General features: G+C 38.5%; 1 protein-coding gene across 1 annotated transcript in view; it reads left to right on the top strand.

Annotated features, from left to right (window-relative positions):
* Positions 1-11,315, top strand: part of XPR1 (xenotropic and polytropic retrovirus receptor 1) — a 245,606-nt gene extending 234,291 nt beyond the window's left edge. Inside the window, exons 14-15 of the mRNA XM_031012573.3 lie at positions 5,008-5,229; positions 8,983-11,315. Of these exons, the coding sequence (XP_030868433.1) occupies positions 5,008-5,229; positions 8,983-9,043 (283 nt within the window). The 3' untranslated portion in view covers positions 9,044-11,315. The remainder of the gene's footprint in view (positions 1-5,007; positions 5,230-8,982) is intronic.
* Positions 11,316-12,553: the final 1,238 nt, after the last annotated feature.

Here is a 12,553-nt window from a genome sequence, read left to right as displayed (position 1 = left end):
AGGAAGTCTCAACAAATTGCAGGGATTATAATCACAAAAAGATAACTCAAAAGTCCCAAATGTTTAGAAATTAAGCAGTACATGTCTGATAACCCCAGGTCAAAATTGAAATTGTAATGCAAATTTTAAAATATTTTGAGTAGCCAGGCATGATGGTTTATGCCTGTAATCCCAGCATTTTGGAAGGCCAAGGTGGGCAGATCACTTGAACTCAGGGGTTTGACACCGTCCTGGGCAACATGGCAAAACACATCTCTACAAAAAATACAAAATTAGCTGGACATGGTGGTGCGCGCCTGTAGTCCCAGGTACTCAGGAGGCTGAGGTGTAAGGGTCACTTGAGCCTGGGAGGCAGAGGTTGCAGTGAGTCAAGATCATGCCACTGCACTCCAGCCTGGGTGACAGAGCAAGACTCCGTCTCAAAAAAAAAAAAAAAAAAAAAAATTTTTTTTTTGAACAGAATGTAATTGAAAATGTGATAAAAGAGAAAAATGTAAAATGCAGCTAGGGCCATGCTTACAAGGAAATGTGTAACTTTACATGTATATATCAGAAAAGTATATAGCTCAGGAAATAAGAAAGATTTAAAAAACAGCAAATCTCAAAAGAAAGTAGAAGTAAATATAAAGAACGTAAATTAATGGAACAGAAAATAAACACACAATACAGAAAATTATTAATGATAAAGCCAAACTTAATTTCCTTAAAATGCCAAATAATGCCAAATACTGTTGATAAAGTACTTAAGACTGATAAAGCAAAAAAGAAAAGGAAGTACAAATTATGAATATCAAAAAACCTAAAGACATTTATTTAAAGAGTAAGCCTATCTTACGAGCAACTTTATATCAATAAATTTAAAAATTTAGATGAATGGACAAATTACTGAAAAAGCAGTGTGCCAAAACCAATAAAGAAGAAATAGAAAATCTGTATTAAAGAAATTAAATTCATGTTAAAATACTTTGCACAAAGAAAACGCCAGGCCCAGGAATTCTTTCAAATATTTGAGGAAGAAATATTAACCAATTTTATACAAAACTCTTCCAGAAAAAAAAAGAGCATAAAAGGAAACACTTTCTAGTTTGTTCTCTGCAGCCAGCATAACTTTGATATATAAGCCTACAATGACATTTTAATAAAAACTAATCTGTCTCATGTACACAGTTGTAAAAATCCTGAATGAAATATTAGCATATGAATTCAACAGTATATAAAAAGGGTAATACAAGTTAGGTTCATTCTAGGACTGTAAGATTTAACATTCAAAAATCAATCAGGGCCAGGCACGGTGGTTCACACCTGTAATCCCAGCACTTTGGGAGGCTGAGGTGAGTGCATCATTTGAGGTCAGGAGTTCAAGACCAGCCTGGCCAACATGGTGAAACCCCATCTCTACTACAAATACAAAAATTAGCCGGGAGTAGTGGCACATGCCTGTAGTCTCAGCTACTCAGGAGGCTGAGTTGGGAGAATTGCTTGAACCCAAGAGGAAGAGGTTGCAGTGAGCCAAGATTGCACCACTGTACTGCAGCCTGGGCAACAGAGGGAGACCCTGTCTCAAAAAAAAAAAAAAAAGAAAGAAACCTGTCTCACTTATATTAACAGAATAAAGGGGGAAAAAGAACCTCTATATTTGTAGAAAAGGCCATTGATAAAAGTCAATACCTGTTCATGAAAAAAATGTTTTCTACAAAAACACAATCAAGAACATATTTAACAGTGAAACACTATAAACTTTCCCTTGAAATCAAGAATGAGACAAGTGTGTCTGCTGTTCCCACTTTTATTTAATATCATCAAAGTATAGCTAGCGCAATGAGGAAAAAGAACTATCAGAATTGGAAAGGAAAAAAATAAAACTATAATTATTCACTGATGACAGTTACACAGAAAATTCAAAATAGTTTACAAATAATTAGATCTAATGTCACAGTTCTGAATACAAGGTCAACATAATATAGATCAGTCATTTTTAAAAACAGTCATAACAACTAGAAAAAGAACATTTTAAAAACCATATCATTTTGAATAGCATCAGAATATATCAGATATATACCTAGGAATAGGTTTAATTAAAGCTGTGTAGACGTGGGAAAATCGACAAGCCAGTTCTGTAATTTATATGGGAATACGAAAGGTCAAGAATGGCCAAGACTATCCTGAAAAGAACAAAGTTAAAAGACTTCTACTGTCAGATATCAAAATTGATTATATAGTTACAGTGAGTAAGACAGTATATGGTGTTGGTGAAAGGATAGACAATCCACTGGAACAGAATAGGGAGTACAGAAAGAAATCCACTCGTGCATACCTTGATACTTCTTGATTTATGACAAAGGTGGCTACATAACAGTGGAAAAAGAGGGCCTTTAATAAATGATATTGAGTCAACTGGATATCCATATGGAAAAAAATGGTTCCCAGCTCCTACTGTATACTGTGTGTGAAATCAATTCCAGGTGGATTGTAGAACTAAGTATGAAGAGTAAATCAACGAACTCTCTGGAAGTTAACATAGGAAAGAACCCTAAAGGTGGTTTTCAGTGTATGGTAATGTATTTCATATTTCTGGATGGTAATTATACAGTGAGTCCCTTTATGATAATTCAGCTGTACATTTTTTATTTGCATACTTTATGTGTGATATACTTCTATTGAAATGCTTATCTTTAAAAAAACGCAAATTAGCCAAGAGAAAGAAGGACTAACTTTCAACAGCAACAGTGAAAGTCAGAAATTATTAAAATGAAATCTTTAATGTGCTGAAAGAAAATAACTGCTTACCTAGACTCTGCCCAGTGTAGATATCTTTCACAAATAAGATGATATAAAGATATTTTCAGATAGGTGTATAACATTCGTCTAAGTCAGGATGGACAAACACTGCCTGTTAAAATAAGACAGAAGCTGGAAATGGAAAGATAAACCTGAGAGAGAAAGCATGACTCTGGAATCCACCTGCCATCAGAGCTCTCTCCAGACCAGTGCTCCTTCCCTTCTTCACCTTCCTGAATGCCTCGGCCTGGCACCTGAACTCCCCATCGCTGCTGCCACCTTACCCCACCCACTTCTTTCTCTTTCATGTGTGCTACTTCATCAATTTTTTAAAAGAAATTCTAGTAAAAAAAGAAAAATACCTCATGACGATTTTCTTTTTAAAATCATTTGCTTACTAATTAAATCAAATGTACTATCCCATTAAAACAAACAAAAAAAAACCATCTTTAGATCAGCTTTCTCTCTCCAACTACTGCCCATCTTTCTGCTGTCCTTTATAGCAAAACTCTTCAAGAGGAGTCTGCACTTGCTGTCTCCACTCTCACTTCTCTCCCATTCTCTTTTTCATTCAAGTATGTATTCCCAATACTCAAACTAAACCACTTTTGTTAATAATCTATAATAATAATATTGTAGTGCGTACAATGTAGCTGACAGCGTTCTAAGCCTTTTACCTTTATTAAATCCTCACAACAATCTTAGGAAGTAAGTGCTGTTATCATGTCTTTTACTGATGACACTGAAGCATAGGTTAAGTAACTCATCCAAGGTCATTACAGCTAGCAAGTGGTAGAGCCGTGATTTGAATCTAGACAGTCTCCCAGAGCCTGTGCTTTTAGATGATACTGCCCATTTTGCTAAATCCCCTGGTCAGTTCTCTGTACTTATTTACCTTACTTTACTTCCCAGCAAAGCACTTTCTTCACTTGACTTCTCAGAAACTACAGTCTGCTGTCTCGCTAGCTATTCCTTGTCCACTCCTTTACTGGTTCTTCCTCCTCCCCGCAAACTTTTAAGTGTTAGAGTGTTCCAGGATTTAATCTTCTGCCCTCTTCTCTCCTCTAGTTGTATTATTCCTAAACCTATTATGTGAAATACTGTCTTTATGCTATCTCCAGCCATAAACTTTCCCTTGAACTGCAGACTCTCGTCCACCTCTCTACTGAATTCTCCCATATCTAATGATTAGCTCTAACCTAACAGGAACAGCCCTGCATGTCTGATCTTAGTAAATGGTGTCACCTTTCCCTTAGACCAAAAACCCTAAGATGACTCACATCGCATGTCAGTAAGTCCTGTCAGCTCCATCTTTATAAATAAATCCTTTGTCTGTTTGCTTCTCATCACTTCTTTTATTACCACCTTTAAGTCACCATCATCTCTTTTCTGGACTGCTGCAACAGCCCTTCTAATTGGTCTGTTTTCAGCTGTTCTTGTCTCCCTTTGATCTCTTCACCATTCAGCAGGACCTTTTTCAAACAAATCACTTTATTCTCCTGTTGTTCTCTCATTGTTCTCCATTAGACCTAAAATTTAAACTATGGGTTATAAGGCCCTCTGTGGGTGGGCCCTCTTCCACCCATCCATCATTATCTCCTGCTATTTTAACCTCACTTATTCTTAGCCCCCACTGACCTTGCTGTTGTTTCCAACTTGCCTTTTTATACTTGCCATTTTCCTCTGCCTGGGATGCTTTCCTCCAGGATTTTTACATGACTTGCTTCTTTGTATCAGTCAGGTTTTCAATAGCTGCCATGTCTTCAAAGAAGCTTTCCCTAACCAGTCTTAATGATGGCATACTCTATTCCCTTGTCCTGCTTTATTTTCTTCACAGTACTTATCATTAGCCGATTGATTGTTTACTTGCTCATTGTCTGTCTCCACCACTAGAAATTACACCCCATAAGGGCAAAAAGGCTTTGTGTCATTCTGTGCCTTTATTGCCTTATGGCAGACATTTAGTAAATATTTGTCAAATAAGTTGAAAGAATGAGCACTCTAAAACTGCATTCCATGAGTCCCTCCCTTTTTCGTAGTCTAGTCTTGTTTCCCTTACCCCCCCAACCACCACCTCCCCGCAACACCGTCTTTCCCTGTTTTAATATTCAAGCCCTTAATTCTTTGTTTTTGTTTCCATGAGTGGAAACTTGATACCCTGGGAGGTTTACAGGTAGCAGAAGTATGTTACAATTTCATAAGTACTTTGATCTACCCCATTTTGCTAAGGCGATTTGTGTGGAACTTCTTCCGCCTGGAGAATGAACATCTGAATAACTGTGGTGAATTCCGTGCTGTGCGGGACATCTCTGTGGCCCCCCTGAACGCAGATGATCAGACTCTCCTAGAACAGATGATGGACCAGGATGATGGGGTACGAAACCGCCAGAAGAATCGGTCATGGAAGTACAACCAGAGCATATCCCTGCGCCGGCCTCGCCTCGCTTCTCAGTATGTATGGCTTCTACTTCTGTGAGGCATATTTCCTTTGAGTTTTAGCATTGGGTAGCATGTAAGCTACAAAGCTATCAGGTTGAACCAAATGAAATTGCCAGTACTCAGCCATTTTTCACCTACAAAAAAACAGTAATAAGCAGCAATTCCATATGATACAACCTATGACTGTCTAAATGAGCACATAGAGTAAATGTCATCAATGCATAACCTAGTAATTTGGCACTAAAGATCCACTGTCTGGAGGAAAAGGTTGTTGGAGAGTGATTTATTAATACTTGACTCTTCTGTGTGTTGTGTACACAAATAATTTTTATGTTATAAACTTTAGGAATCCTGCCATCTATGCCTTGACCAAATTACTTAATTTCTGTTTTCTGCCCCTCATCTGTAAATTGAAATGAATATGGTTCTTGCTTATAGGGCGGTTAAGTGGATTATATTCATCATTACATAGAACTTGGACCAGTTCCCTCACAGAAAGAGCCTACTAAGAATAAACTATTACTATTTTTATCTTCTTATTAAATACCTACAATATTTTTATCTTCTTATTAAATACCTACAACAATATTTTTATCAGTCATTGACTACGTATGTTGCTAAAAGTTACCATAAATGTACAGTATATGGTGACTGCATTTGAAATTTAGAGACAATAGATAGCACAGTAGATTGGAATGAAGGAGGCTTAGGTTGAGGATGAACGGTTTTCTAAAGGATAAGGGAGTGAATAGACTAGAGACACAGTAAAAACATAAAGGTAGAAATGAAGTGCAGAAAAAAACCATGTGACTAGAATTATAGTAAGAATAATTTTGCTGAATAGATGAAGTATGCTTGTAAAAGGCTGAAAATGCAAACTTGATCTTGTAGGCAGGAATGAGTCACAGATAAGTTTTTTTTTTTGAGGTGGAGTCTCGCTCTGTTGCCCAGGCTGGAGTGCAGTGGTGCAATCTCCACTCACTGCAAGCTGCACCTCCTGGGTTCACGCCATTCTCCTGCCTCAGCCTCCCGAGTAGCTGGGACTACAGGCGTCCGCTACCACACGCAGCTAATTTTTTGTGTTTTTGGTAGAGATGGGGTTTCACCATGTTAGCCAGGATGGTCTCGATCTCCTGACCTCGTGATCCACCCGCATTGGCCTCCCAAAGTGCTGGCATTACAGGCGTGAGCCACCGCACCCAGCCACGAGTCACAGAGAATTTTTTTGTAGAAGAATGACATTGTGAAAGTAGTATCCTAGGAAGTTTTAATAGCACTGTGTAAGATATATTAGGCAAGGGAAAACTCAAGGCCAGAAAGCCAGATGAAAAGCTATGCAGTACTTCAATGTATGGGGCAGTGAAAATTCAGATCAGGATGCTTACTGTTGGACCAGAAAGGACATAAGGAGATGTTTTGAAGGAAGTAAGAAACAGGAGGTAGTATCAGTAACTCATTGGATATAGAGGAGTAGAGTAGAACCTGCTGAACTTTAAATAGAGATTTGGAAGTTCTCTGAAGAAGGCAGAGAAAAGCAGAGACCAGGGAACTGAGTCTTAATCCCTGGCTCAACCACAGTAGCCAGGGAACAAACACAGACAAGAGAAAAAAAGAAAATAAACAAAAGAGGCAGGAATAGTCAGGGAGGTAATAGGAAGAGCATCAAAACAAAGCATGGTTGGTACTGTGATCCCAAGGAAGCAGAGTTTGAAGAAGCTGGGGCAGGGGAGCACTGAGTGGGTCAGCGAGATAAGTGCCACAAAGGGCTGGAAGAAAATGCTGAGTGTGATTGGTGACCTCATTGAGCTCCTGATTTTGAAGTCTAATTATCCTTGTTAGTTGCCAGCAGAGGGCAATCTAAACATATACTATTTCTGCTTAAACAAGGGGCTCTTTGGCAATAGATTATTCTGTTCCATTTCAGGTGTTTAATGGAGAAACTCTGGGAAACCAGATTGCACCAAGAGTAAGACATTAGGAATGGAACAGTTGGTGTACAGCGGAGAGAGCAGGGAATCCAAAATAAGATCTGAGTTTCAGTACTGACTTTATCACTCATGCAACCTTTAGCATATCCTTAATGTGTGTGGTTTTTTTGTTTGTTTGTTTTTTTGAAACAGTATCTCGCTCCGTTGCCCGGGTTGGCTCAATGCAGCAGCACGATCATGACTCACTGCAGCTTCAACCTCCTGGGTTCAAGCACTCCTCCCACTTCAGCCTCCCAAGTAGTTGGGACTACATGCCTGCACCTCTCTGCCCAGCTAATTTTTTATTTTTTATAGAGACAGGGTCTTACTATGTTGCCCAGGCTAGTCTCAAACTCCTAGCCTCAAGAAGTCTTCCCTCCTTGGCCTCCCAAAGTGCTAGGATTACAGGCAAGAGCCACCACACTCAGCCACCTGATTTTATTGTTGGTATTTATAGTGGTAAATGGTTTATGTTGGGCTGAAATGTGCTTCACTGTAATTTCACTGTAACTTTAACAATTTGATCCTATTTGGGCTCTCTCACATAACTTATAATGAGTCTCCTCCCTCTTCTGCATTGTATGTTGTCAACTCTTTGAAGAGAAATAACTGTTATGCCTCTCCTTAGGTCTTCTCTTCTGCTGGCTAACTCTTTTGATTTCTGATGTATGCCTCAAGTGGTGGTTTATCTCATCCTCATCATCCTTATCACAATTTCTTATATTTGTTTTTTTGGGGTTGGTTTTTTTTTTTTTTTTTTTTTTTGGAGACATGGTCTTAGTCTGTCACCTAGGCTGGAGTGCAGTGGTGTGATCATACCTTACTGCAGCCTTGAACTCCTGGGCTGAAATGATCCTCCTGCCTCAGCTTCCTGAGTAGATGGGGCTACAGGTGTGCACTATCATACCTGGCCTTTTTTTTTTTTTTTTTTTTTTTTTAAAGACAGGGTCTCACTGTGATGCCCAGACTGGTCTCAAACTCCCGGGCTAAGGCGATCCTCTTATGTCAGCCTCCCAAGGAGCTGGGATTACAGGAACCAGCCAGTTTCTTAAGTTTGTTTAATGCTTTTTTCATCCATGTTCTCACTTGATATGCATACTGTCTCCATGAGGTGAAAGTGATATTCAGTGAAATCGGTGTTATCATTCCTGCTGGAATGATTCCTGATGGAAACGGGCACTCAAAGGGTTAAATAGATGCATCATAAAATCAAAGTCAGGTGGCCAGGTGCAGTGACTCACGCCTGTAATCTTAACACTTTGGGAGGCTAAGGCGGGCAGATTACCTGAGGTCAGGAGTTCGAGACCAGCCTGGCCAACATGGTGAAAGCCCATCTCTACTAAAAATACAAAACTTCGCCAAGCGTGGTGGCACATGCCTGTAATCCCAGCTACTCAGGAGGCTGAGGCAGGAGAATTGCTTGAGCCTGGGAAACGGAGGTTGCAGTGAGCTGAGATTATGCCACTGCACTCCAGCCTGGCGACAGAGCGAGACTCTGTCTCAAAAAAAAAAAAAAAATCAAAGTCAGTACTCAAACCCAGATCACTACCTTCTGCGTTGCACATACCCTGCCATTGTTCTTGTTACCTTCCTCTGGTTGTGATCTAGTTTCTTAGTGTTTTTCCAATAGTATCTGAAATTGAATAGGAAACTCTAGAATAATCCATCTGGTATAGCAGATAGTCCCTGTTTAGATGTATGTTTAATGATGGTAAGACTGGAAATGTGTCTAATACTGTGAAAGTGTTTATATTTGGGTAATGGACTAAGTGCTTTTTGTCCCCCTTGTTACCACTAGATCCAAGGCTCGTGACACTAAGGTATTGATAGAAGACACAGATGATGAAGCTAACACTTGAATTTTCTGAAGTCTAGCTTAACGTCTTTGGTTTTCCTACTCTACAATCCTTTCCTCGACCAACGCAACCTCTAGTACCTTTCCAGCCGAAAACAGGAGAAAACACATAACACATTTTCCGAGCTCTTCCGGATCGGATCCTATGGACTCCAAACAAGCTCACTGTGTTTCTTTTCTTTTCTTCTGGTTTAATTTTAATTTTCTATTTTTAAAACAAATATTTACTTCATTTGCCAATCAGAGGATGTTTTAAGAAACAAAACATAGTATCTTATGGATTGTTTACAATCACAAGGACATAGATACCTATCAGGATGAAGAACAGGCATTGCAAGGACCCTCTGATGGGACGGTACTGAGATATCTCGGCTTCCGCTCGGCCCGGTTTTGACTGGTTGAAACCGGACATTGGTTTTTAAATTTTTTGTCAGTTTATGTGGAGAATTTTTTTCTTTCCTTCATACCCAGCGCAAAGGCACTGGCCGCACTTGCAGGAAAAGTGCAACTTAAAGCAGTACCTTCATTCATGAAGCTACTTTTTAATTTGATGTAACTTTTCTTATTTTGGGAAGGGTTGCTGGGTGGGTGGGAAATATGATGTATTTGTTACACATAGTTTTCGCATTATTTATGAAACTTAACCATACAGAATGATATAACTCCTGTGCAATGAAGGTGATAACAGTAAAAGAAGGCAGGGGAAACTTACGTTGGATGACATTTATGAGGGTCAGTCCCACATACCTCTTTCAGGAGACAACTTGCACCAGTTTGACCTTTTCTTTTCTTTGTTTTTATTTTAAGCCAAAGTTTCATTGCTAACTTCTTAAGTTGCTGCTGCTTTAGAGTCCTGAGCATATCTCTCGTAACAAGGAATCCCACACTTCACACCACCGGCTGAATTTCATGGAAGAGGTTCTGATAATTTTTTTAACTTTTTAAGGAACAGATGTGGAATACACTGGCCCATATTTCAACCTTAACAGCTGAAGCTATGCCTTATTATGCATCCACATGTATGGTCCCTGTAGCGTGACCTTTACTAGCTCTGAATCAGAAGACAGAGCTATTTCAGAGGCTCTGTGTGCCCTCACTAGATAGTTTTTCTTCTGGGTTCAACCACTTTAGCCAGAATTTGATCAAATTAAAAGTCTGTCATGGGGAAACTATATTTTTGAGCGCATGGAACAAGTTATACTTCCTCGTTCATATTATGTTGATACAAAAGACCTTGGCAGCCATTTCTCCCAGCAGTTTTAAAGGATGAACATTGGATTTCATGCCATCCCATAGAAAACCTGTTTTAAAATTTTGGGGATCTAAACTTGGTCATACATGAAAAGTACACTGCTTAGAAATTATAGACTATTATGATCTGTCCACAGTGCCCATTGTCACTTCTTTGTCTCATTGCTTCCCTTTGTTCCTTAGTCATCCAAATAAGCCTGAAAACCATAAGAGATATTACTTTATTGAATATGGTTGGCATTAAATTTAGCATTTCATTATCTAACAAAATTAATATAAATTCCAGGACATGGTAAAATGTGTTTTAATAACCCCCAGACCCAGATGAAAATTCCAAAGTCAATACCAGCAGATTCATGAAAGTAAATTTAGTCCTATAATTTTCAGCTTAATTATAAACAAAGGAACAAATAAGTGGAAGGGCAGCTGTTACCATTCGCTTAGTCAAAACATTCGGTTACTGCCCTTTAATACACTCCTATCATCAGCACTTCCACCATGTATTACAAGTCTTGACCCATCCCTGTCGTAACTCCAGTAAAAGTTACTGTTACTAGAAAATTTTTATCCATTAACTGACAAATAGTTTCTTTTTAAAGTAGTTTCTTCCATCTTTATTCTGACTAGCTTCCAAAATGTGTTCCCTTTTTGAATCGAGGTTTTTTTGTTTTGTTTTGTTTTCTGAAAAAATCATACAACTTTGTGCTTCTGTTGCTTTTTTGTGTTTTGTTAAGCATGTCCCTTGGCCCAAATGGAAGAGGAAATGTTTAATGCTTTTTAGTTTAAATAAATTGAATCATTTATAATAATCAGTGTTAACAATTTAGTGACCCTTGGTAGGTTAAAGGTTGCATTATTTATACTTGAGATTTTTTTCCCCTAACTATTCTGTTTTTTGTACTTTAAAACTATGGGGGAAATATCACTGGTCTGTCAAGAAACAGCAGTAATTATTACTGAGTTAAATTGAAACGTCCAGTGGACCAGGCATTTCTTATATAAATAAAATTGGTGGTACTAATGTGTATCCAGAGCCATTTGAATTATTAACTTTATTCTTTATTAGTGAATCTCTATGATGGCACACATAAAATCTTACAGTTGACCTCTGCTGTTTGAATTCCCCAGTGTTTTTACATTAATGTATACTATGGCCAGTTTAGTCTTTCTTCAACTGTTACAATTCTAGGCCCTAATCGGTCTTATTCTTTCACATACGGTGCAATGATAGATGTAATCCTTTTCTGAAGTGTTTGTCGGATTGGCATAGTCTATTCAAAAATAAGGCTTATGTAACTTTCAGCTTGCTATGTGACGGAAGTTTAAATGTGTATTTAAGTACACGGCTTTATGTTCCTCTTAAAGCTGTAAAGAGAAAAGAGGGCTTTTCCTCATCAAGAGAGCTTGGGAGACAAAGCATACATTTAATCTTTTTCTTTCAAAAAAGGCAATGTGCACTTTCCTCTCCTAAATTTTCTATGCCCTAGCAGTTGCGAATGTTGTGTCCACCTTACAATTTGATTGGAGGCTCCCATACACTGAAACTCTCAATAGAATTCTTAAAAATGAACATCAGCTGGGCGCAGTGGCTCATGTCTGTAATCCCAGCACTTTGGGAGGCCGAGGTGGGCAGATCACGAGCTCAGGAGTTCAAGACCAGCCTGACCAACATGGTGAAACCCCATCTCTACTAAAAATACAAAAATTAGCTGGGCGTGGTGGCTCATGCCTGTAATCCCAGCTACTCAGGAGACTGAGGCAGGAGAATTGCTTAAACCTGGGAAGCAGAGGTCGCAGTGAGACAAGATCATGCCACTGCACTCCAGCCTGGGCAACAGAGCAAGACTCCATCTCAAAAAAAAAAAAAAAAAATCACAGACTCATTATAAAGGAGCAGCAACCTAACCAAATACGAACTTCATTTGATTTTAGGTTTAGAAATTCTAGTTTTATTTTGGAGAATCACTCAGTTTTTAATATCAATTAAAATAGTCCTCAAAGGAATGAAGAGGAAGTCTAAATAAATGAATAAAACTCATTTTTCATTTTATGGTAGTATAGAAAGCATTGATGTGTGTAGAGAAATTAAAAGACAAAAGTGGTTTACTGTCTATGCACAAATGAGTGCCTATATTTAAGGCTGCCTATACCGTTACAGTGGCATAATTGGTGATTTCATAGCATACAGAGAAACAGTGAAATCAAAGATTAAATCATTAGGTTATGATGGTCATTTGTAAGATTGGAAAGTAGTCAAAAACCC

This window comes from Gorilla gorilla, chromosome 1 (assembly GCF_029281585.2).
Source record: "Gorilla gorilla gorilla isolate KB3781 chromosome 1, NHGRI_mGorGor1-v2.1_pri, whole genome shotgun sequence".
Lineage (NCBI taxonomy): Eukaryota > Metazoa > Chordata > Mammalia > Primates > Hominidae > Gorilla > Gorilla gorilla.
This window is presented reverse-complemented; position numbering and strand designations above follow the sequence as displayed.